The sequence below is a fragment of the Paramormyrops kingsleyae genome, chromosome 17 (assembly GCF_048594095.1).
Source record: "Paramormyrops kingsleyae isolate MSU_618 chromosome 17, PKINGS_0.4, whole genome shotgun sequence".
In the NCBI taxonomy this organism is placed as follows: Eukaryota; Metazoa; Chordata; class Actinopteri; order Osteoglossiformes; family Mormyridae; genus Paramormyrops; species Paramormyrops kingsleyae.
This window is the reverse complement of record NC_132813.1, coordinates 25,954,661-25,979,010: the sequence shown is the minus strand read 5'-3', so window position 1 is coordinate 25,979,010 and position 24,350 is coordinate 25,954,661. Positions and strand designations below refer to the sequence as shown.

Sequence of the window (24,350 nt, the reverse complement as noted above, 5' to 3'; positions counted from 1 at the left end):
CCCGGACATGCGCACAAGCGCACACCCAAGGGTTGGTCTGTGAAACAATTGTAAATCTCTCTAGCCGACAGTAGGCGCGCCCTAACAAGATGGGTATTACAGGGCCCCTAACAGCCCCACCTCACGCTGAAAACGCCAGACATATATACTGTAGTTCAGGCTTTTCTTAAAATTGTAGAAGGATCGTTTTGTCAGAGCAAAATTTTAAATTAGGATGAGTGTGATATACATCAATTAGGCAACAAGGATTGAGAAGCAGTAGAAACTAGTGAGCGGTATGTATCAGCATACATTGAAACATTTTTAAAAACTTTGGTATAATAATGTCTTGGTTATCTTAATTTAAGGGATAAAAAAACATTAGTTGTTCTTGTCAACGTGCTATTTTAAATAATGCGTTATTTTGTAATGGTAAAAACACTGTCATCATGTTGGGCTAGCTTTGTTTTACAGCATATTACAGGATACTGATTCACACTATATCCGTTACAAGGTGCCCCAGGCATGCAGAAGTGTGAAGTTATAGCATGAGCCATGGATGGGTTGAGGGGAGGTACAGGGATCGGTCAAGAATTTAAGATATTTTTTTGTTATTTTACCCTTTTTGTTAATGTGTTATTTTAAAATAAGTATAAAACACACTATGAAACATTTTATTCAAAGTGCTTTAAGGGGTAACTTTGCTTTACAAAAGTTTAGTCAAGAGGCGACATGCCACTCTGTCTTTGAAAATGAGCAGGGCATAGCCACTGATGATTCAAACAAGGAATAAAACAGTTTAGCAGTAACTGTTATTTTGTTATTTAACGAAGGTGGACATGGTTGTTTGATTACATTTAATAGTACCTAGTAAGCTACATTTAGAATAAAGCATGAAATATGCATAAAAAAACTTTGGTAGAATAATGTCTTAGTTGACCAGCTGGGAGGGGGTAACCACACCTCACACTTTATTAACCCATTGAACCATTGTGGGAGATGGCAGAATTGGGTTAAACATCACGATCCCCTTCACTATAACATTTTTCAACCACGGTCTACACAGTTTTTTTGACCACTTTTCAAAATTGTCAAAAAGGTATTGTGGTTTTGGATCGTAGATACATGAGTGCTGCTGCAGGTCTGAACAGAATGCAGCGCACGCCTTACAATTCTCCTCTAGGTTCTTGTCTATTATCGTATTCAGAATCCATACCAGTACTCCTATAATAAATTGTATAACATTCAGTGGTCTCATGCTTCTGCCCTCATTGTCTTCCTCCGTTGATGACAGCTCTGTAAATCCCTCGCTGACAAGCTTATCAGTCTGGGCTGCCATTTCTGGGGTTTGCCATCCATCACCTGAAACTGAGAATATAAACACATACAGACTTTGTCCAATTTTAAACAGAAAAAAGCACGGCGCCCACAGCAGCAACCCGGCACGCCTACCCCCCAACACTGCAGGATGATCCAAGGGGGGCCCATACAAAGAGCCCCCCCCCCACCCGGGAGCAGACCCGCGCCGACCGGGGAGCGGCAGACCCCCCGCCCAGCCCAGACTGAACCCCCCAATCCGCCTAACAGGGCCCAGAGCGTCCCAAGATTCCCCGGACTGCCCGCCAGGGCCCCACCATGGTGCATCAGAGCCAAGCACCACCCGGCCCGCGGCCCAAGAGAGGAGGCCGCCCACACCCAACTGGGCCGCCCGAACCCCCCCATGATGGGTCTTCCATAGGCTCGTCCAGCGAGCTGCATCACCAGGTAATGTAAACGATTGGTAGCGAAGCTCCCCTCACGGCCGATGAGAGAGAGTCTCGCGATGTTTCAGGCGAGTTTGAGGTTCAGAGCGTGTAGCAAGATCGCACAAAGGCAGGGACTTAGTGTGGGACACTCAATGACGGAGGCTAAAGTTGTGTAAAAGACATGCATTTATTCCTAGCTAACACTACAACTAACATAAGACAGACATTACACCTAACACAAACAACAAACACGAAATGACGGAATAAAACAAACGATGTAATTATGAAAATGCAATGACTGGATTTAAATGAGTAACCTTAAATGGCAAATACTGTTCTGCAAAGCAAGCACAGTTTGTGGAAACACGACCCTAAAGTCTTATAGCAGGTTAACAGAACAGCTTAAGTTGTTAGAATGAAAGGAAGTTGGTTTACTTGGTTGAAGAGTGGGGGGGGGGTCTTGGTAGTTGATGGCAGAGCTGCTGAGTTGATGGCACTCAGGAAGGCGCGGCATTTGGAGCAGTGGAGTGGAGCCCCTTTGGATTATCTCTCCTGGTGAAGCTTTGTCTTGGGTGCTGTTCTCTGTTCAGCTGGGCCTTCACCGGAGGGTTTCTTGTGGGCTTCTCTTCTCCCGGGCTGATGGTCTTTCCTCAGGCTGATGGTTGTGCTCTGCGCACCTTTGTTCTGAGGTCCAGGTTTTTATGGTCTAAAGTTCATGAATAGGGATGACCAGGAATTCGACTCCTGGCCCAATGGCTGGCCATCCATTTGGCGGGCTTTCAGAAGGGGGTCTGTATCAGTCCTTTTGGGATTTATGGCCCGACTGATTCTCCCTTTACTGATGATTTTCATTAAGCTGTTATAACTTTTGATACATCCACTTTTATGGTAATCACTGACCAGATTTGGAATCAGGGGTGATTAACAATCAGTTTGACACCAAACATGCCATACCAGCTTCACAGGTACATACGCCATACCATCCGTATTAATTGATTAAACAATTAATTATTTTATCTATGTGACTGATTCACATCAGTATAGGATACAGGTGTTTTGGGTTGCACCTCAACAGATGTTACACTTTGTGCAGATATTACAGCAAATATTCATATTACAAACAGCACATCTTATCCATAGATAGGCGTGGCCGTTAATTTGTGGTAATTTCAATATAAGTTGCATCTGGGGGTATTCCAGAAAGCTTGGTTAACTTACCATTTGGTAAATCTTAACCTCTGGGTTGATATACCCCAAACCCGCATACCATGAGTATGTCGGTTCCAAAACACCTGAGAAGAGTAAGTTCAATCAACCTCCTATTGGTTACCCAGAGTTAATGCGCGTGCACCGTGCATAAATAAAGACGTTTTCGATTGATCGCCGATTTCACGAGTCAGAATGGAAAATCAAAGTGAAAAAAAGAGAGCGGCATACTTCACAGAGGCGGAGTTGGAAGTTTTAATGCACGCATATGAGGAATTCAAGCCAATAATAATGAAAAAAGCAATACGGCTGCATCGGCTAAAGAAAGAGTTGGCTTGGCAAAAAATAACGGACAGAGTAAATGCGTGTGTATTAAATTGCAAATTTGACATCGCCTCCCCTGTTATTATAATGCAAAATAATTAAACACATAACCCTTCCGCATCCTTTTTACTGTTAAATCACTATGAAAGCATTTACTTTTCCTGCCATTCATTTCTTTAGGTTAAAATAACAATGTGTATCGACTAGGAATATATGGTTTCTTATTTAATAAGGTGTAATCCTTCTGGAGACAGAAGAACTTTGAGCCAAGTCAAAATGAAACACAAAAACATTCTGCAAAAAGGTAATTGATTACACGATCACTTAACTATTTATTTAACACGATTTAGTATATTCTTTCTGTCATGTAGCTAATAGAAAAAAGGCTGAAGCCCGTCTAACTGGCGGGAGCCCACCACCACCTCCCCTCACCCCATCTGAGGGCAACCAGTGGTAACCAGCATTGTACTGTCCTGTAATGATTACCTATAGTTAGTGGAAAAAAGTAATGAGTTTGATGATTTTAACAAGGCAAAAAATTAAGGATACAAAATCAAGTTACCTGCACATTGATACTATGAATAGATTTCCTCCGCTATCTCGCTGTACTTGTATAGTGACAATAAAGACATCTATCTATCTATCTATCTATCTATCTATTAGGGGTGCACCGATTGCAGTTTTCTGGCCGATCAACGATCACCGATCCTTAGGCAACCTTACCTGCCGATCTCGATTTTTTTTTGCCGATCTTGTTTCTTTCATAACTAAAAGACAGTTACTTCAATGTTTCCATTTTTATTGAGTAAATTGATATGAATACTCACAAAACATGAGGTAGTGTCCTCAAATATAAATGAACATATAAATGAGCATTGCTGTTTGAAGTACAAAATCATATTTTTTCTTCCAGACTTTAATTTCTCTAATTTTGTAAAAAAAAATATATATATATAGCTGTTATGACACACTTGTCCAAAAAATAGGGAGGGAGGCAGCCTGCACTGCACCTCTCTCGGGAATGGGAGAAAAGGCTGATTTAACCCTCTGGGGCCTAGGGGTAGGAAACACACTTTCACTGACTGGGGCATGATCACACATTTCATCACACTTAATTCATGGCAAATAAATTATTTCTTATATATTTGTTTTGCCATTACACTCATCTTTATTTTAATATATATTGTAAATATGTCAGATTTTTGTTAAGTTTGAAATTTGACATCAAAGTATAGACATTGCAAAATGCAGTTTGGAACACTTGCAGAAACATTATAAAAGTACATAGTAAGCAATGCTGGCAGTTTGTTTTGATCCCAGATATCTGATCACCAAAGTCTTGGCTACATGAAGATGACTAAATGGTGTAGATGCAACATTAATTTGGATAAATAAATAAGAAAAACCTAACTCATGTAACTATTTCTGGCTCCTTTCATTGAATATGTAGCAACTTTCATGTGTATGAATGAGCCATTGTCACCTGGCCACGTCCCCAACCCCCTTTTATGGCGCTGAAGGGGATGTATCTGGATCGCGTTTCACCGTTGCGCTGTTAATCAAATTACCATGCGAATGCGATTTGAATACGCGCTAATGCGGCTATTTAGAATGTGAATAGCGATCTTCGGGTGAGAGCGGTACTACACGCCCCCGATGCAGGTAAAACAAAGTAAGATGACATGGTTTACTTTTTTGCCGATTTAACCTAATTAAAAAAACTTTAATACTTCCGACAATGGACGTTTTGAAAAGAAGACAGATTACGGATTTAGCCAGCGTTTTTTTCATGATTATACATTAAGATTTCAGCGAGATATTTATAAACTGAAATAGACGCGAAAAGTACGCGAAAAGTACGCGATGTCGTCGACGACATACTCGACCCCAAAGAGTTAAAAGCATATAACTAAGATCGGTGGATCTCATGGGAATATGGTCGATTTCTGATCCCCTCAAATTAACGTGATCGAGGCCGATCGATCGGTGCGCCGATCGATCGGTGCACCCCTACTATCTATCTATCTATCTATCTATCTATCTATCTATCTATCTATCTAACATAGTCTCCCTCATTTATTGAAGGAGCTTTAATAGGAATGTAAGTGCCATCAATGCACCCAATTATGAATGAATGAATGAATGCCTTTTATTGTCACTATACATGTATTACATGTATTCCAAATTACATTTGGAAACCCTGAAATAGAAAGTCATATAGGGAAGTACCAAGTGTGTGTGTGTGCAGGATGAATACATGTAGACTATAGATATAAATAGTATGACTATATATTAAATATGCATCATAGATTTTACTACAAAGGACAAACCGGAACTGTATAAATGTGTGTAAGAAGCGTTAAGTACCAGACATACTGTGCGAACGGCTCTACACACATCAATACGCGGTCTTATAACTCTCTCCCGGCGAAAAAAACCTTGTATAATTTATGCCTCCACGTTCACAGGATCGTCATCAAAAGGGCACGCCATGCTCAGTAACCTTCTGCAACAAACTTACCCTGGAACATAACCTGCTCAGTAGCAGGTTATCTTCAGAGAGTAAGCTGCTATGGTTACGTACATACCCAGAAAGTTAACCTCCGTTTTTGGAACCGAAAGTTGAGGTTATCCACTAACTTACCCTTAAACTTACCCGGGTATGTCACATAACCTGCTTTCTGGAATACCCCCCTGGAAACAACATATTTTGTTTGGTGTGGCTTATGCCAATTCATCTTCTCCAGAATGGATAAGATACACCTTAATTCAGTTCTTTTAACATAGCATGTTAGAACAAAGAAACTTGGTGACGGTCCACCAAGATCAGATAAGGACCACAAAGGAATGTTGGAAGAGAAGGGGGGGTTTTTAACAAAGAAGACTCTCTAAAAGTTAGGACACATTGGTTACACTCACTTTCCAGATTCTTCTGGTATACCATGAGAACATATATACAATGGTAGCTATACCTATCTTTTTATTTAAATTTATATGTGTTCAAGTGCAAAGGGGTAAAATAGGTGATACTCCATGAACATGGTTATAAGGGTGGCACACAAAACAATAAGATTGTCTAAGGACACATACAAACATAACCTATCTGTATATTGAGACTAGTAGTCATGAGTAAATCAATATACAGGGTATACAAAAGCCAAACTTAAATGAAACTTCCTTTAGGGTGTTCATCTGTTGGGTGAGTGATATGTAAGGCAGAATGTATGGGGAGGGGGTTGTGTGCCAAGTCGAGGGACCCCTGTCCATTAGGTCCACTCTGCTTGTCTGTAGGTCCCTAAATCTTTGGGCAATAAAAGTTGGAGTGCTGGCCTCCCTTGTTATCTGTGTGTGTGTGTTTATGTGTGTAACCCCCCTTTGGTGCCTCTCGTACCAGGCACGGCCTTGTCTCAGGCCACCTGGAATTTAGGCCCTGTGATATGTGCATGTGTGATCCTACACAGGTTCTCTGCAACAAACGCAGGACCATTGTCTGTGGTGATTTTAGATGGGATTCCCCACCGCGGAATCACCTCTTTCAGCAGACATTTAGCCACACTCAGAGCATCAGGGTGACGGCAAGGGAATGCCTCCACCCACCTGGAAAACAGATCTACAATCACCAAACAATACTTGTATCCCCTGCACAGCGTTAGCTCAATGAAATCCATCTGCAGGTGATAAAACGGGCTTTGGGGACTCGGGGTCACTGCCGGGTCGGTTGGAATGCCCTTCCCCACATTGAATTTCATGCACACCATACACCTCCCGCAGAATTGGGCAGCAGCTGCGGCAAACCCAGGGGCATGCCACACCCGAGTCACAGCTGCCACCATCCCGTCACGAGACACATGATCCAGGCCATGAACGGCTTTGGCCATTCCTGGATATGCAGATCTAGGAAGATAAGGTCGGTTAGTTCCAGAATGTCGCCATACGCCTTTCCCATCACACCGTGCACCGCTCCGTTTCCATCCGCGGAGCTCACCCTCTGTAGCACCTGTTTGAATCAAAACAAGGTCATTATCAACGCATAGTTTATCAACATCCATTGCTAGCAAAACCTTATTCCCAAACCCAGTGGAGTCTTTAGCTAAACTTTTAGCCCACTGGTCTGCGAGATCATTCCCCTGACTGATTTCATCAGTCCGCTTTGTGTGGGCCTGGCACTTGACTATTGCCACCTGTTCGGGCAGCATGAGAGCGTCCAACAATTGCTCCACTAATTGATGAAGCTGAACGGGTTTTCCAGTGCTGGTGCGAAAACCTCTCTGCTTCCACAATGCACCATGATCGTGACACACCCCGAAGGCGTATCTTGAGTCTGTGTAGATAGTGACTTTCTGTTTTTCAGCCAGTTTGCAGAGCTGTTGCAGTGCAAACAGCTCAGCCGCCTTTGCGGACCAATGTCTAGGCAGCTGCCCCCCGTCCACAAGTGATCCATCTCGCACCACAGCATAGGAGGTCGCTGGCGATCCATCCTCCAGCCGCAAAGAACTCCCATCAAACAACAGGATGTTGCCTCCTTCCAGTGGGATGTCAGTCGGATCCGGCCTAGGCCTGCACACACATTCGATGACCTGCAAACAATCATGCGGTTCCCCATCCACCCCCGTGGGAAGGAGGGTCGCTGGATTCAAAGCAGAGCACCTTTCCACAGTCACATTTGCCAGCGTTAGCAAAACATTTTGATAATGCACTGATCGCGCAGGCGCCAAATGAGAAGTCCTGGCCTGTGTCAGGATCGTGTGCACTGCATGGGGAACTCGAAGTGTCAGTGGATGCAGCTGCACTAGATCTGCACTCGCCATCATTGCCTCAGCTGCTGCAGCCACCGCTCGAAGGCAAGGTGGTAATGCTCGAGCCACCGAGTCCATATGCTTTGAGTAGTATGCAACCGGCTTGCACCTCCCCCCGTGAAACTGAGTCTGGACTGAAGTCATGAACCCTTTTTTTTCGTCCACATATTGTATAAATGGCTTTTGATAGTCAGGCACCCCCAAAGCTGGGGCTGACATTAACGCCTGCTTTAAATCAATTAGGGCATCTTCGGCTTCAGGCGTCCACGTCAGTCTGTCTGTCAGTCCTAGTCCAATTGTCAAATCAACCAAGGGCTGTGACCTCTGTGCATAGTCCTGAATCCAAGGCCTGCAATAGCCAATCATGCCTAAAACATGTCCAAGGTATTTAACCCTTTGTGGCACCAGCTGCAGCTTTTCTTTTGAGGCTTTGTGCCCATTTTTCGCCAGGAAGTCTAACATAGCTATGGTGCCCTGTTTACAGGACTCATGAGTGTGAGAGCAAAGCAACAAATCATCCACATACTGTACCAGTGTGCTACCCCCAGGCGCAGTAAACCCCTCCAAATTTTTTGCCAGCTCCTGTCCATACACGCTAGGTGACTCTGTGTAGCCCTGGGGCATCACTGTCCAAGTCCACCTCTTCCCCTGAAAGGTGAAGGCGAACCAGTACTGGGAATCTGGATCTACTGGGATAGAGAAGAAAGCATTAGCCAAGTCAATGACAGAGAACCATTTAGCCTCCGCTGGTATGGAAGCCAGAATCGTGATTGGATTGGGTACAATAGGAGCTCTGGGGTGTATGGCTGCATTGACACCCCTCAAATCCTGTACAAATCTCCAAGTACCATTTGCCTTTTTCACAGGTAAGATAGGAGAATTAACTCGAGAATAGGCTATTTCCTTAATAGCCCCCCTTTTCACCAGATCTGCATGCACTTCTCTCACTCCCTCCTCTGCTTCTCTAGATAAGGGATACTGGGTCTTGTGAGGCCGAAAGTCAGACTTGGGATGGACCACCAAAGGCTCAGCTGACACCACTCTGCCAAAATCATTTTTTCCTTTTGCCCACAAGCAATCTGGTACCTCCCCTAACCAGCCTGGCAGAGGATCAATACCTTTCCCCTTATCTTCTATTGCATCCCCCTTTCTCTGTACCTCTACGCACTGGTCTATTTTATACCTTTGCACCTGACCATCTCCACTCATCCACCTACCTTCCTCCACACGTACCCACTCAGTCCTTTTCTCACACTCAGCGACCCAGGGTCCTAAATCCTTCCATTCTAGCGACCCCTTTTTCCCATATGATACATGGGGGACCGAACCTCCCACATACCACTGTTCCTGGCCAGCTGACAAACGGACAGACGCAGCAGACTTGTCTTCTGCCACATAGAGATAATCAAGCACAACAGTCTCTCTCAGCTCTCCTGCAGCCTCAAAATCTCTCGTCCACTCAGCCCCTCCCTTTCCAAAGAACTGAGCAGTGCAATGCAATCTGTCAGGCTGATCTTGTCCTTCAGGGATACAGTCTCTCATGATTGTGTCATCCACTAGCCACCAAGCGGCAAAGTTAGCTTTCTCTGATAAGCAAAACAGTCCCAAAGCCTTTGAGGTCACTGTGAAACCGTCTTCCCCCATTTCCACCTTCATTCTCGGCGTAGAGAAAGTCTTCCTGTTTCACAGAATGCTGTGGCATCAGTCCCACTGCCCCCCCTTCTTCAGCATCAGGGGCAGAAGGCTCAGCTCTCCAAAAAGGAGGAGGAACATAGGCAGGAGGACGAGGTGCAGGTGACGGCAGTGGAGGAGGGGACACTTCAGGCAGGACCAGATATCTGAATTAGGCTTTTTCCTCTTCTCAGCACCAGCTTCAGGCGGAGAAACAGCAGCAGTCGGATCGGCCCCCGTTTCCTCTCTGCTAACTTTACCTCTCCGCTGCTCCACTCTAGCTTTCCTATCTCTCTTCAAGGCCACAGATTACCACTGATAGTAATATTCTGTCCTGCACATTCCCTTACCCCAATAACCATTTTCCCTGCTTTCTAGCATTGTTTCACAACATTCTAGCTCCAGTATGTTTAGAGTGCCCTCCTTTGGCCATCTACCCCCAGTCTGACGATGTGTTACAAGCCTTCTTTAGTCCCAGGCCAGTAACCCGTTCCATTATCTGCCTTGGGGACTGTTTCCCCTTAACCCCTTTATTACATTTCCTCATTATCTCTCCCTCAATCTCTGAGTCCCTTTCTGGAGGGTGTGAATGTTTACTTGACGCACTCCCCATATCTACCCTTTAACAAATGGCGTTGAACACAAGACCTATGAAATATCTGTTCTGACCCTGATATCCTACAAACTCCCCTTCTCAAGGCAGTTGCTGTCTGTACAAAGCACGCAGCTGCTGGGTGGTCACTAAACTAAACAAGACACCTTGTTAGTGGGTGACGAAAGAATCATAACAGAAATAAGTGTTATTCCAAACATTTAGTGTCCTAAAAGCAAATTAACAAGCCTATCCCAGTATATCTCAGGTCCAACACAGGATTCCCCAGACACTTTTTGCTATATTAGTCCACAGGGCTATTCCACCATTCCCTTTAATGTTAGCACCTGCATGCGACAGTGTGGAGCAAAATCAACTCCATGTATTGCTTATCCCACTGAGGATACTGCACCTGGGAGACCCCACACCCTTTACCATGTACGCATTCTCCAAAACCCAAACACCCTATCAACATTTATACTCCCGTGGGACCGAGAGTAGGCCAAACCCCGAACAGTGCCTCAGCCCAGTGCCAGGGGTCTACGACAGCGCCTGTCTTAGGTTGTTCCTGTCCTCACACAGAAATCTTACCCGTCCTTGGCCTGTTACGCAGTGCTGTGCTACCGCATGCAATGTATTCACTGTCCAGCCTTCACCACACAATGTCGCACCACGCAGAGCACACACCACCCTGCCCTCAGCCCCTGCTGCACCAAGCCTTATCACCGTCGTGTCTGGACCCCCTGTGGGTGACGGCTTCCCTGCCGCCTTCCTTGTGCCCCGTCGCACAATATACAGTGGCGCCACCAAAATCACGGACTTTCCCAAGGTCTCGTGCATCCACCTCTTCCACGTAATAGGTCACTCAGGTCTCCACTTGGACAGCACCCTTTCCCTACTACAGGTGGATGAGCGCTCTCCCACCGGCCTTCCTAACTGTGGTCAGCGCTTCCCCGTGCTTGGATCCCCTCAGTCACGGCGGACTTTCACATAACACACTCAAACACTACCAAATACATAACCTTCAGCAGCAAGCAAAGCAGCAGCAAGAATTAATAAACAGAGAAGCCTTTATCTCACCAAAACAGGTCCGGCCAAATCAGTCTCAGGAATGTTCAGGTCTGGGACAGCGTGGTCTCCATTGTGCCTCGACGAGGGACTGGGCCAATCCTCAATCTCTTCAGGATCTGGTCCCGTCCGGCTCTAAGCTATGGTCGTACCCGCTTCTCTTGCAGGATCCCTCCGTCTGGAACAAGCAGAGAACTCAGCGGCCCCATGTTGGACGCCAAACTGTGGTAGAAAAATTATAAATCAAGGACTTAGAATAAAAGTCTGGAACTCTTAGTTTGGTGAGTAAAGAAAATCTCTTTTATTCCAGCAAGTTCAGCAAAGCGCTCCCATCACACTCTGGCCCTTGGTACCAAGTCACCCCCGGCACACAGAGCAACCAGTAGATAAACCATAACTCCCAGGACTTCTAAGTCCTGATTGGTCATGTAACATCAACAAACTAAGCTGAAACGTATAACAAACACAATTCTCCTGCTCCATTGGTTCACCTTGGTAGCAAGGTAAAGTCCACCCATTGTACGCAACTTACTGGAGACAGCCTCGGCTTCTAGACTCTACATGAGATATGTATATACACTCACCTAAAGGATTATTAGGAACACCATACTAATACGGTGTTTGACCCCCTTTCACCTTCAGAACTGCCTTAATTCTACATGGTGCATTATCCTGCTGGAAGTAGCCATCAGAGGATGGGTACATGGTGGTCATAAAGGGATGGACATGGTCAGAAACAATGCTCAGGTAGGCCGTGGCATTTAAACGATGCCCAATTGGCACTAAGGGGCCTAAAGTGTGCCAAGAAAACATCCCCCACACCATTACACCACCACCACCAGCCTGCACAGTGGTAACAAGGCATGATGGATCCATGTTCTCATTCTGTTTACGCCAAATTCTGACTCTACCATTTGAATGTCTCAACAGAAATTGAGACTCATCAGACCAGGCAACATTTTTCCAGTCTTCAACTGTCCAATTTTGGTGAGCTTGTGCAAATTGTAGCCTCTTTTTCCTATTTGTAGTGGAGATGAGTGGTACCCGGTGGGGTCTTCTGCTGTTGTAGCCCATCCGCCTCAAGGTTGTGCGTGTTGTGGCTTCACAAATGCTTTGCTGCATACCTCGGTTGTAACGAGTGGTTATTTCAGTCAAAGTTGCTCTTCTATCAGCTTGAATCAGTCGGCCCATTCTCCTCTGACCTCTAGCATCAACAAGGCATTTTCGCCCACAGGACTGCAGCATACTGGATGTTTTTCTCTTTGCACACCATTCTTTGTAAACCCTAGAAATGGTTGTGCGTGAAAATCCCAGGAACTGAGCAGATTGTGAAATACTCAGACCGGCCCGTCTGGCACCAACAACCATGACACGCTCAAAATTGCTTAAATCACCTTTCTTTCCCATTCTGACATTCAGTTTGGAGTTCAGGAGATTGTCTTGACCAGGACCACATCCCTAAATGCATTGAAGCAACTGCCATGTGATTGGTTGATTAGATAATTGCATTAATGAGAAATTGAACAGGTGTTCCTAATAATCCTTTAGGTGAGTGTAGATATTAATTATATGACATTGAATCACTGTTAATGTTTGGGTGTTCCATTGATTAATGATTAACACATTGACATATTGTCCCTGAATCACTGAATATACATGGTTAACATATGATTAGTATGATTATCATAAGTATGATTAACATGATGCGATCAATTGCATAACATATTGACTACTACTACTATTCTATTATGCTATAACTCTTTGTGCACCAGTTGGGGTGGCTTCGAGTCTCTTCCTGCAAGTGGTTTCTCCCCCCCTTTGCTCCACTGTCTGTCCCTCCAAGGTCCGAGCTTCTGCAGAGCCACCTGCAGGCAGCTATCACAAAGCAAGGTCACACAGTATTCAAAACAATTTCTTCTGGCCTAAGGCCTAAGACATAACAGACCCAATATGCCTCCCCTCCCGGGCGTACTAATGTCCAATTTTACTTCTACACTGGTATGGCATGTTTGGTGTCAAACTGATTGTTAATCACCCCTGATTCCAAATCTGGTCAGTGATTACCATAAAAATGGATTTATCAAAGGTTATAACAGCTTAATGAAAATCATCAGTAAAGGGAGAATCAGTCAAGTCATAAATCCCAAAAGGACTGATACAGACCCCCTTCCAAAAGCCCGCCAAATGGATGGCCAGCCATTGGGCCAGGAGTCGAATTCCTGGTCATCCCTATTCATGAACTTTAGACCATAAAAACCTGGACCTCAGAACAATGGTGCGCAGAGAACAACCATCAGCCTGAGGAAAGACCATCAGCCCGGGAGAAGAGAAGCCCACAAGAAGCCCTCCGGTGAAGGCCCAGCTGAACAGAGAACAGCACCCAAGACAAAGCTTCACCAGGAGAGAGAATCCAAAGGGGCTCCACTCCACTGCTCCAAACGCCGCACCTTCCTGAGTGCCATCAGCTCAGCAGCTCTGTCATCAATTGCGAAGACCCCCCCCCCACTCTTCAACCAAGTAAACCAACTTACTTTCATTCTAACAACTTAAGCTGTTCTCCTACTATAAGACTTTAGGGTCGTGTTTCCACACTCTAAAAACTGCTGGGTTAAAAACAACCCAATTTGAGTTATTTTGGTAACCCAGCGCTGGGTAAAAAAGGGACTAACCCAACGCTGGGTTATTTTGACCCAACAAGTTGGGTTACATGTTTAACCCAGCATGTTGGGTTGTGATTTTTAACCCAACTATTAGTTACAAATGACTATACTGCTGGGTTGAATGTAACCCAAAATGGGTCAGAAATTTAATCTAGAAACTTTGGTGATTAAAATTACTAAAATAAAAACAATTCTCCTCTCCGGGAGCCGACACCTTATTGTGGTGGTGGGGTTTGTGTGTTCCAATGATCCCAGGAGCTAAGTTGCCCGGGGCTTTATGCCCCTGGTAGGGCCACCCAAGGCAAACAGGTCCTGGGTGAGGAACCAGACAAAGTGCGGCTCGTCAGACCCTTATGATGAACACAAACATGGATTCACGATTTCCCTTGCCCGGATGCGGGTCACCGGGGCCCCCTTCTGGAGCCAGGCCTGGGGGTGGGGCTCGATGGCGAGCGCCTGGTGGCCAGGCCTACACCCATGGGGCCTGGTCGGGCACAGCCCGAACAAGGCACGTGGGTCCCCCCTCCAATGGGCTCACCACCTGTAGGAGGGGCCATAGGGGTCGGGTGCGTTGTGAGCTGGGCAGTGGCCAAAGGCGGGGGCCTTGGCAGTCTGGCGGAATCCCCTGTCAGAGGGAGTTTCAACTCCTACCTCCGGCAGAACTTCTCCCATGTTCCGGGGGAGGCGGGGGACATAGAGTCCGAATGGGCCATGTTCCGCGCCTCCATTGTGGCGGCTGATCGGAGCTGTGGCCGTAAGGTGGTCGGTGCTTGTCGCGGCGGCAATCCCCAGACCCGCTGGTGGACACCGGTGGTGAGGGATGCCGTCAAGCTGAAGAAGTCCTATCGGGCCTTTTTGGCCTGTGGGACTCCGGAAGCAGCTGATGAGTACCGGCAGGCTAAGCGGAACGCGGCTTCGGCGGTCGCTGAGGCAAAAACTCGGGTATGGGAGGAGTTTGGCGAGGCCATGGAGAATGACTTCCGGACGGCTTCGAGGAGATTCTGGTCCACCATCCGGCGTCTCAGGGCGGGAAAGCGGTGCAGCATCAACACTATTTATGGTGGGGATGGTGCGCTGCTGACCTCAGCTCGGGACGTTGTGGGTCGGTGGAAGGAATACTTCGAAGACCTCCTCAATCCCACCGACACGCCTTCCAATGAGGAAGCAGAGTCTGGGGACTTGGAGGTGGACTTACCTATCTCTGGGGCAGAGGTTGCTGAGGTGGTTAAAAAGCTCCTTGGTGGCCGGGCCCCGGGGCTGGATGAGATCCGCCCGGAGTTCCTCAAGGCTCTGGATGTTGCGGGGCTGTCTTGGTTGACACGCATCTGCGGCATCGCGTGGACATCGGGGGCGGTGCCTCTGGATTTGCAGACCGGGGTGGTGGTCCCCATCTTTAAGAAGGGAGACCGGAGGGTGTGCTCCAACTATAGGGGGATCACACTCCTCAGCCTCCCTGGTAAGGTCTATTCTGGGGTGCTGGAGAGGAGGGTCCGTCGGATAGTCGAACCTCGGATTCAGGAGGAGCAGTGTGGTTTTCGTCCTGGCCGTGGAACAGTGGACCAGCTCTATACTCTCGGCAGGGTCCTGGAGGGTGCGTGGGAGTTTGCCCAACCAGTCTACATGTGCTTTGTGGACTTGGAGAAGGCATTCGACCGCGTCCCTCGGGGAGTCCTGTGGGGAGTGCTCCGGGAGTACGGGGTGCCGGACTGTCTTATAAGGGCTGTTCGGTCCCTGTACGACCGGAGTCAGAGCTTGGTCCGCATTGCCGGCAGTAAGTCGGACTCGTTCCTGGTGAGGGTTGGACTCCGCCAGGGCTGCCCTTTATCACCGATTCTGTTCATAACCTTTATGGACAGAATTTCTAGGCGCAGCCAGGGCGTTGAGTGTGTCCGGTTTGGTGACCTCAGGATTAGGTCTCTGCTTTTTGCAGATGATGTGGTTCTGTTGGCCTCATCAGACCGTGACCATCGGCTCTCACTGGAACAGTTCGCAGCCGAGTGTGAAGCGGCTGGAATGAAAATCAGCACCTCCAAATCCGAGACCATGGTCCTCAGCCGGAAAAGGGTGGAGTGCTCTCTCCAGGTCGGGGAGGAGGTCCTTCCCCAAGTGGAGGAGTTTAAGTATCTCGGGGTCTTGTTCACGAGTGAGGGAAGGATGGAGCGGGAGATCGACAGGCGGATCGGTGCGGCGTCAGCAGTGTTGCGGGCGCTGCATCGGTCTGTCGTGGTGAAGAAGGAGCTGAGCCAAAAGGCAAAGCTCTCGATTTACCGGTCAATCTATGTTCCTACCCTCACCTATGGTCATGAGCTGTGGGTAGTGACCGAAAGAACGAGATCGCAAGTGCAAGCGGCCGAAATGAGTTTTCTCCGCAGGGTGGCTGGGCTCTCCCTTAGAGACAGGGTGAGGAGCTCGGTCATTCGGGAGAGACTCAGAGTAGAGCCGCTGCTCCTCCGCATTGAGAGGAGCCAAATGAGGTGGCTTGGGCATCTGCTTAGGATGCCTCCTGGACGCCTCCCTGGTGAGGTGTTCCGGGCATGTCCCACTGGGAGGAGGCCCCCGGGGAAGACCCAGGACACTCTGGAGGGACTCATCAACTGCAATGTAGAAAAAAAAAATATGTAGAAGTAATAATGAAACGGCATCAAACTGACTGAAAAAACAAACAAACAAAAAAACTTAAGAAAATACAAATTTAAGATTAGGAAAAAATAGGAAAACATTTTATAACTTTCCCATTAACAATTATGTGCAAACATCAATATATCCTGAGATATAAAGTGACTGAAGTCAAATTTACTTCCAAGAAAATATGTATTTAAAATATGAAAACATTTCAAACGTCCACTGCAGCAAGTAATGTACTTTGCTCAAATGCTGTGCCATTTATTATAGCAAAGGCTTGAAATTGAAATGGACTCTTCTGAACGAAGGTACTCAGCCATATTGGTCCCAATCTGAAAAAAGGAAAAATAAATAAAAAAGAAATGGTATAGATTCATTAAGAACTCAAAAATGTGTAAAAGTTAAATATCCTTAGAGCTACCTTCAGAACACCTAAAAAACCTTTAGGAGCATTAAAGACCATAACACACCAAGCTATCAGCATTAGTTAACCACTGACCATGGCCTTGGCACTATGCTTAGAAAATATCGGTCGAACATGCTTAGTTTCAAGCCTCCTTTAGCCTGAGCTGAGCTCAGACATTCCCGCCTGCATCAAACCATTTACAGGATTAAAGAAATTACATGTTCGTAGTAAATTAACATCGTTTGCTGTCGAATGTACAACTAAGTCAAACGAATTGAACGAAATGTACCTTACAAGCAGAGCGGGAAATTTATGTGGATGTACTGACAAAATCAAATTAGTTAAGTAAACTCCACTATATCAAAACCGTATCTAACACAGTAAATCATTAATAATAAACAAAGTAGATTTAACATATAGAAAAGTAATATTTAAAAATTTTACGTTATCCTTTCCAAGCTCCTTCCGATGACGATGTCACGCGCGCTGAGCAAGAGATCGGCCGTGAGGCGGAGCACGGCCGTCGCTTAGTCGTTAGGTAATCTCAGTTTAACTGACCGAAAGCCTAAAATTTGCGTGTATATATATTATACAGTAAAGCAAATGTTTTATTTATTATGAACATTGTTAAATACACACTGAATAACTTACGTTTCAGACAGAATTTCACTGGCTTCCCTCTAACGACGGCGCAAAACTCCGTCAACTCTCGCTGATGTCCCTGGATGTTGACGTGACGTGCGTGCTCTCTTTCACGTCCGCGTTCCCAACCCAGCACTGCTGGATTATAGATCAAGACCGATTTTCAACCAAAATTGGGTTAAATCAACCCAACTTTGTTACCCAGCAGTCTCAACCCAGCATTTGGGTTGAAAAAACAACCCAGCGTTTTTTAGAGTGCACAAACTGTGCTTGCTTTGCAGAACAGTATTTCCCATTTAAGGTTACTCATTTAAATCCGGTCATTGCATTTTCATAATTACATCATTTGTTTTATTCCGTTATTTTGAGTTTGTTGTTTGTGTTAGGTGTAATGTCTGTCTTATGTTAGTTGTAGTGTTGGCTAGGAATAAATGCATGTCTTTTACACAACTTCAGCCTCCGTCATTGAGTGCCCACAATAAGTTCCTGCCTCTGTGCGATCTTGCTACACGCTCTGAACCTCAAACTCGCCTGAAACATCGCGAGACTCTCATCGGCCGTGAGGGGAGCTTCGCTACCAATCGTTTACATTACCTGGAGATGCAGCTCGCTGGACGAGCCTTCTAACCCAGGTTACTAAGCGATACTGGTAATTAGTGAATCCCATTTAAGTCTCACATTAACAGACTCACAGGGATACTGCAATTGAGTTTGGAGGGGCCGACCCATTCAGCATAACGATTGGTTAATAATCAGCATTAAATAATAATTAATAAAATTTTAATTAATTTCAAACATATTGGTGGAGATATTAAAAATTACCTGAGCTAATAATTCCTACAAGATTGTCAATGATGATTAGGTTGATTTTATTTGGAGGCAAAAGTTCATCATCACACAGAGACTCCGGAACAATCCACATTTTCCAACAGTCTTTTAATGAAATATGACTTGCCAGAGTTACTCGGTCCCGATATAATGCAAGAGAACGGATGCTGAAGTCTATTGTCAAACCCTTCACTAGTATCCATAAGGTAAGGTTGTGTAGTCAGACTAAAGCTGCCACTTGGTGTACATGACCTTGAAACACTTACTGACTGTCTTATTTTTTAAATGGAAACCATTTTTTTTCCCGCACAATCTGCTGCGTGGATGTCCTGATCTCTCTAGGGGGGTCACGTGGGTTACTCACATAGTCCTGAACCAATCCTGTTAGAGATGCAATATTGACAACTTTTGAATTGGTGTCATGCAACGTGATCCCCTTCACTTTCATGCTCGTTTTGCCCTTTGCCGTTCTGTACCCATAAGTTTTGGGTCCCCCTGAGACAAATTCCACAATGTGATCATCTGGGTCCAGCTCACTTGTTAGTTCACCGAGAATATCGCCCAGAGGGGGTGCCCAGTCACCCGGCTTGCTGACAAAAATGACCGAGTCTGTATCATGATACAGCGTGCGCTGTCCCAAGCGGTCCATCAGATTGTACAGCTCAAGCCTGGCATAAGCTGTAGTGAAAGCGACAATAAAAACATTGACGTGCCGTGGCATGCTAAGGTAGCCCTTTATGTTGCGCCATTGGAACATCGCCACATTGTCATTCAGGAAGGAAAAGTGAGACACATTGACCAGCTTTGAAAAAATGAAGGTGAGAAACTCATCGGGATCTTTGATGAGCGTCGTGCTTGCCTGATTTATTCTCTGACCAAACTTTCCCCAAAGACTGTTTAGAAACAATTTGGAAATTTGGCGTTTCACTTTGTTAACCCCGATGTTCTCGGGGTTCAAATGGATGCCCTCCTTCTCAAAGTAAGTCTGAATGTATCTCTCTTTATCCTCAGCACTCTTTGTTCAAGAGGGATAGCCAGAAGCCTCCTGTTTTCCCTTTAAATGATTATTAATATAGCCAGCAAAAAGTGTGTCTGTCCGGTTGGGGAAATGCCAGACCTCGTAAATCTTTACAATTTTGTAGCCCTTTTCAAAAGCCTTGTTGATTTTGACACTGCACCAAGTGCCGATCAGAGCTCACTGCTCATCTGTATGATTACAGACCCCCTGCGTCTCGGTTTCACAGCATGTTCTGCAAAGTGTGAACATTAGTTTACCGCCGCATCTGTAAGGCAAAACCGGCAGGTAAAGGCCTCTCGGTGGGTAAACTTTAGTTTTGATCAACCAAAAATAATTTTCAACGCTGTCAAAATCACTGTAAATGATTACAGGGTGGCCTACAGGGTACTCCTTAAACTTGTTGATGGAGGGGTAAAGGCTAGTAAAGTCGTAGTAATGTATGTGCTCATTACTCTGTGCTTTATAGTGCAGATGCAAGGCATTAGTTCTGCCACCAAACAGAGTGTCCCGAGGATCGATGCGCTCTGGAAAGTCAAATTCCCTCAAGAATGCCTGCACATCAGCCTTTTCAGCCTTCAGTTTATCCCACTGGTGTTCCCAAATAACATATACCTGTACATTGAGGTTGTATGTGTTTTTAAGGGCAAAGATCTTATCCTGAAACTGCTGATGCATGTCCCCAAAACGCAGGATTCACTTCGTGTGAATCAAAGCATTCTGGGCACCCATGAAAAAAACACCCCGCAAATTCGTACGCTGTACGAACCCCACCGATTTCAGCATAGCCATCGAGGTAGTAGGGACCCATTTTCACCTCCCCTCTACACAGCACGTGCTGAATCTCTATTTGTTCGCGATGGGCTATGTGTTCCAGCCATTGAATATATGGCGTGGAGTATGCCTTTTGTCGCTTGATGTAATTATCTGGAGTGGTTAGCGCGACTGTATTTTCAGGCAAAAAGCTCATGCAAATTTCATGCACACTGAGGCTATGGTGACACATTGAAAAGGGTATAGATTACAGCTGTTGATGATCTCACCCATAAATCTGAGACAGCCCTCTCTTAAGATGACAACATCATTTTTACAGTACTCTGCCATTTCTTTCCTAAAATCAAACACACCCCCAACAACAGCGGCGTACCAAGCCATAAACTCTCTCTTTTCCTTTTCCATCATGGTTTGCACCCTGTATGCTTCAGGTGGCGGGTAGGCTCTGATGTAATTTTGATTTTCTAGTGTTCCAAAAATGGGGAAAATAGCACCATTTTCAACTAAATATTTCATAAGCAGGTAACTGTCATAGCCTTTAGAGTTGTGCGCTATGAATGTACAGCATACCCCTTGTATTTACAGTTGCGGTACTTCTTAAAAAATGCCCCAACACACCCGTCCCCTTTAGCGGACCAGCAATTGCCCACAAAGTCAATGCAACAGATGTAATTAGCGACGTGCACCCCCTCATCTTGTCTGCATTCAAAATCATAAAACACATACCTCTCTGTCAGGTTCTCAGGTGTTACTGGCTTGATAAAACACTGATGTTCACACCCTGGCGTCAAGTCCTCTTTACAAAAAACACACCTCGTATTAGGTTTACATTTATGAGCCTTTGGGTTATTTGTTTTAGTGACGGTGTACCGTCAGTTACACTTGTCACAATACTTGACTGAATCACACAAAGTATAAAAACCCCCATCTGGCTGCTGTTTTGAGATTTTGTGCTGCTCAAAGCAATACCGTGACCGGCAGAAAGACCCACAGTCCTCACAATGGATGTGCGTTGTGGTATGCTTATGGCACTCGGGGCTGAGACATACATTACAGTAATACTTGCATTTGTGATCTGTTTTAACACTGAATGCAGTGTAACAATAATCACAGACGTATAATTCCCCAAAAAATGTCTTCAAGCTTTTTATGCCAAAATAATGTTGATCTTGAAGGTACTGAAAGATTGTTTTATCAAAAGGCTCGGGGTTTGTCTGAAATTTCTTAAAAATGTCAGCCTTGTCACAGCGGTACCACACCACAATTTTGACCCCAAGCATTTTCTCAAACTCTGCTATGTTTGAGAACGACACCTACTGCTTCCTGCAAACACTTAGCGGCAAGCTGATGTGACATGTTGCGGTTTAACAGACGGGTTACACAGTAAGCAAAACATAGATTATTGCCAGAGTTTTCATATACAATAAGACAGCTGAGCTTCTTTTGCAGAATGTCAGACTTTAAAAGCTTTGTTAATTTCTGGCTGCCCCACCATTTCGATTATGTACAATCTGGATGACCAGCTCCAGCGTTTCATCGCTGAAAACCTCGCCATTGCTCTATGAAAGGTTGTCTACCATCAATAGCAGATCATTTAGATCGATCTCGCCTCAAACATGTATAGCTGTGTTATTGGTTACTGAAGCCCCCTGCAGTTCCACCTGTATGATATCCCCAGGCCCCGCTAAAGCGTTAACTCTGTCCACCAAATTTTGAAATGTCTATCACAGCCCTGTAAACGTCTACTATGTCATCACCATGCTCAAGTCCATCAAAATGAAAACGCTGCCTTATTTCAGTGTTGTTAAACTGCGGCCTGCATATTACATTAACATTTACATCACCATCAGCGGCACCCTCGCCTTGTTGTGCCCCATTATCAACATCCATAATTTCTGGTTCCACCTCTGCTGCCCCATCATCATTTAAATCATTTAATAAGTTTTGTAAGATGGAGTTAAATTCACCCAGGTGCTCGCCATTCAGCTCTGTTAGCATCTGATGCAGTTCAGTGTGCATGGCCAAACCATCATCTACATCATGCATTTCAATATCTGTGTCCAGTCAGTTGACGCCCCTAGCACCAGGCTCGGTCGCGTGTCCGTCCACCATTTCCACATCCATAGACACATGAGCATTTGGTGAATTTAAATCATTTATCATGGCAAGCAAAAAGGGGTTAACCTCACCCAGCGGTTCGTCATTCAGTTCATCAATCAGCCGCTGCAGATCAGGGTTAATCGTTGCTTCTCCATCGTGGTCGTTTACATGCATCCTTCTAGACCCCCCAGTCCCATCAAAACTACACAGCCACCGTTTTTCAGACATGTCCTTTGCTTATTCTTTAGATCTGGTCAGACAGATCCACCAAAAAAATAACACATCTGATCCTGAAACAGGAAGAATGCTAGTTTGAGCGCCTTCAAACACTCCTCTCGGGAATCAGCTCCGGCCGGGGAAATCACAACAGGCAGTTGCCAAGGTGTTAAGGGGGTAGTATCTTGTGACCACAGAGGTGGTTCCGTTAAGGACAGTTGGTCCAACGGTGCACTTCGTGTCGTGGGAGTCCCCGGTCGCTCAGATTCCAGTTATCCAGTCGGCTGGTCCTGTACTCTGTCGATAGAGGCTGTACTTTCTGTTGCTAGCTCTGCTTCAATTTTTTCAGCCGCAGCGACCAGCAATTCATCATCAGCCGTGTCTATTAAAGAACAGGCACTGTTAAGCATTTCATACAGAAAAATCAATGATACAGGTAAGCAATATAGCTCAACGTACCGTTAAAACTATCCGCTCTTTTCTGTTTATGGCTAACATGCCGGGGTCTGGGCCCTTCACAATTATCTCTGAAAATAACCGTTGGCGTGTGTAAGGAAGAGGACTCCCTTACTATTATTTATATTGTAATCGGTATAGCACGTTAGCAGCATACGTTTCATTTTATTAAAGGCACTGTATATTAAGCACTTTTTAGCATCGCACTTTAACCACAGATTTGCATAGAAGAACATGTGCATACATAAGTTTAATTGTGTGTTGAATACTTATTGGGAATTTTAAAATCAGTTGGCAGCCTTGTTTCAGATCCTGCACGGCGGCTCCTCATCAAGGAAGGTGGTGGTGCCTGTGAAACGGAAAAGGAATGGTGATTGAGAGAGAATAAGGTTTACTAGTAAGGAGAACTAAGGCAGATGTGTGTGGGTGGAAAATCTAGAATTAAAGGGGATGCAAAGAAGTGATTGTAAGATGTGATGACTCACCTTTCTTTCCTGTGCTCTCTCCAGGGTGTTTCGGCAAATGTTTCCCCGGGGGTCCAGACACCAGTTAAAGGTTCCGGGAGAGACCGCAGGTTAAGGGAGTGTGGGGAATCTTTTGTGTTTGGGTTTTTTTGGGGTTTCTAATATGGGTTTTGATGTAAGATTAAAGTGGAAAATATTTATTAATATTAAAATGTGAAAATGTATTTAATAATAATAATAAATTTTATTTATAATGCACTTTTCATTAAAACAAATCTCAAAGTGCTACAAAAGTAAAATCAGCACATATTTGTATATTTATGTATTCAGGTTAATGTGTTGAGTATTATGGTGGAAGGTTGGGATTTAAGAAATTACCTGTGAGTGGAATGATGGTTTAACTTGTGACAGCTGAAAGTATTTAAGGCTGCCAGTTGTCATTAGATGAGAGTTGTTGTGCTGTGAAGAAGCTCGATGGGTGAATTGGTTGTAAGAAGAGCTGCATGACAATAAATATGCGTTATTTCACTGCATCTGTCTTAGTCTTCCTCACTGTCAAATCCAGCCGCTAAGGGCCGCCTCGTTACAGCGTGCATAGCAGTTCACGCAGTTCAGTGTCGTCGTCGTTAGCTGCAACTGTGAGCAAAAAGACTTTCAGTCTTTTGTCACATTTAATCAGTAAAATCCATAGCTATGTTCGAAAACTTACCGCTATTCCAATCCTCTGTATCACAGTGTTGCCAGGAGCTTGACAGCATGGGAAAATATGTTTTCACAGCAGAAAAA

The 24,350-nt window shown here is 45.2% G+C and overlaps 1 protein-coding gene and 1 long non-coding RNA gene across 2 annotated transcripts; both read right to left on the bottom strand.

Annotated features, from left to right (window-relative positions):
- Positions 1-7,071: 7,071 nt before the first annotated feature.
- LOC140579241 (uncharacterized) lies at positions 7,072-12,342 on the bottom strand. Its single transcript, XM_072701645.1, has 3 exons — positions 9,268-12,342; positions 7,556-8,736; positions 7,072-7,251 (listed from the first exon to the last, which is right to left on the bottom strand). The coding sequence occupies exons 1-3, from the start codon at positions 9,704-9,706 to the stop codon at positions 7,072-7,074; spliced, it is 1,800 nt and encodes a 599-aa protein (XP_072557746.1). The 5' UTR covers positions 9,707-12,342.
- A 6,328-nt stretch (positions 12,343-18,670) lies between these two features.
- LOC140579266 (uncharacterized) lies at positions 18,671-23,716 on the bottom strand. The gene is made up of 3 exons (XR_011983360.1): positions 23,586-23,716; positions 23,345-23,449; positions 18,671-23,026 (listed from the first exon to the last, which is right to left on the bottom strand). It is a non-coding gene; the product is annotated as an uncharacterized lncRNA (long non-coding RNA).
- Between the last annotated feature and the right edge of the window lie 634 nt (positions 23,717-24,350).

Coding starts and splice junctions, on each gene's coding strand:
- LOC140579241 (XM_072701645.1), bottom strand. CDS start 9,706: ATGAAGGTGGAAATGGGGGAAGACGGTTTCACAGTGACCTCAAAGGCT. Junction 8,737..9,267: donor GTGGGTACGTGTGGAGGAAG/GTAGGTGGATGA, acceptor CTATCCCAGTAG/ATCCAGATTCCCAGTACTGG. Junction 7,252..7,555: donor ACTCAAGATACGCCTTCGGG/GTGTGTCACGAT, acceptor TGATTCAAACAG/GTGCTACAGAGGGTGAGCTC.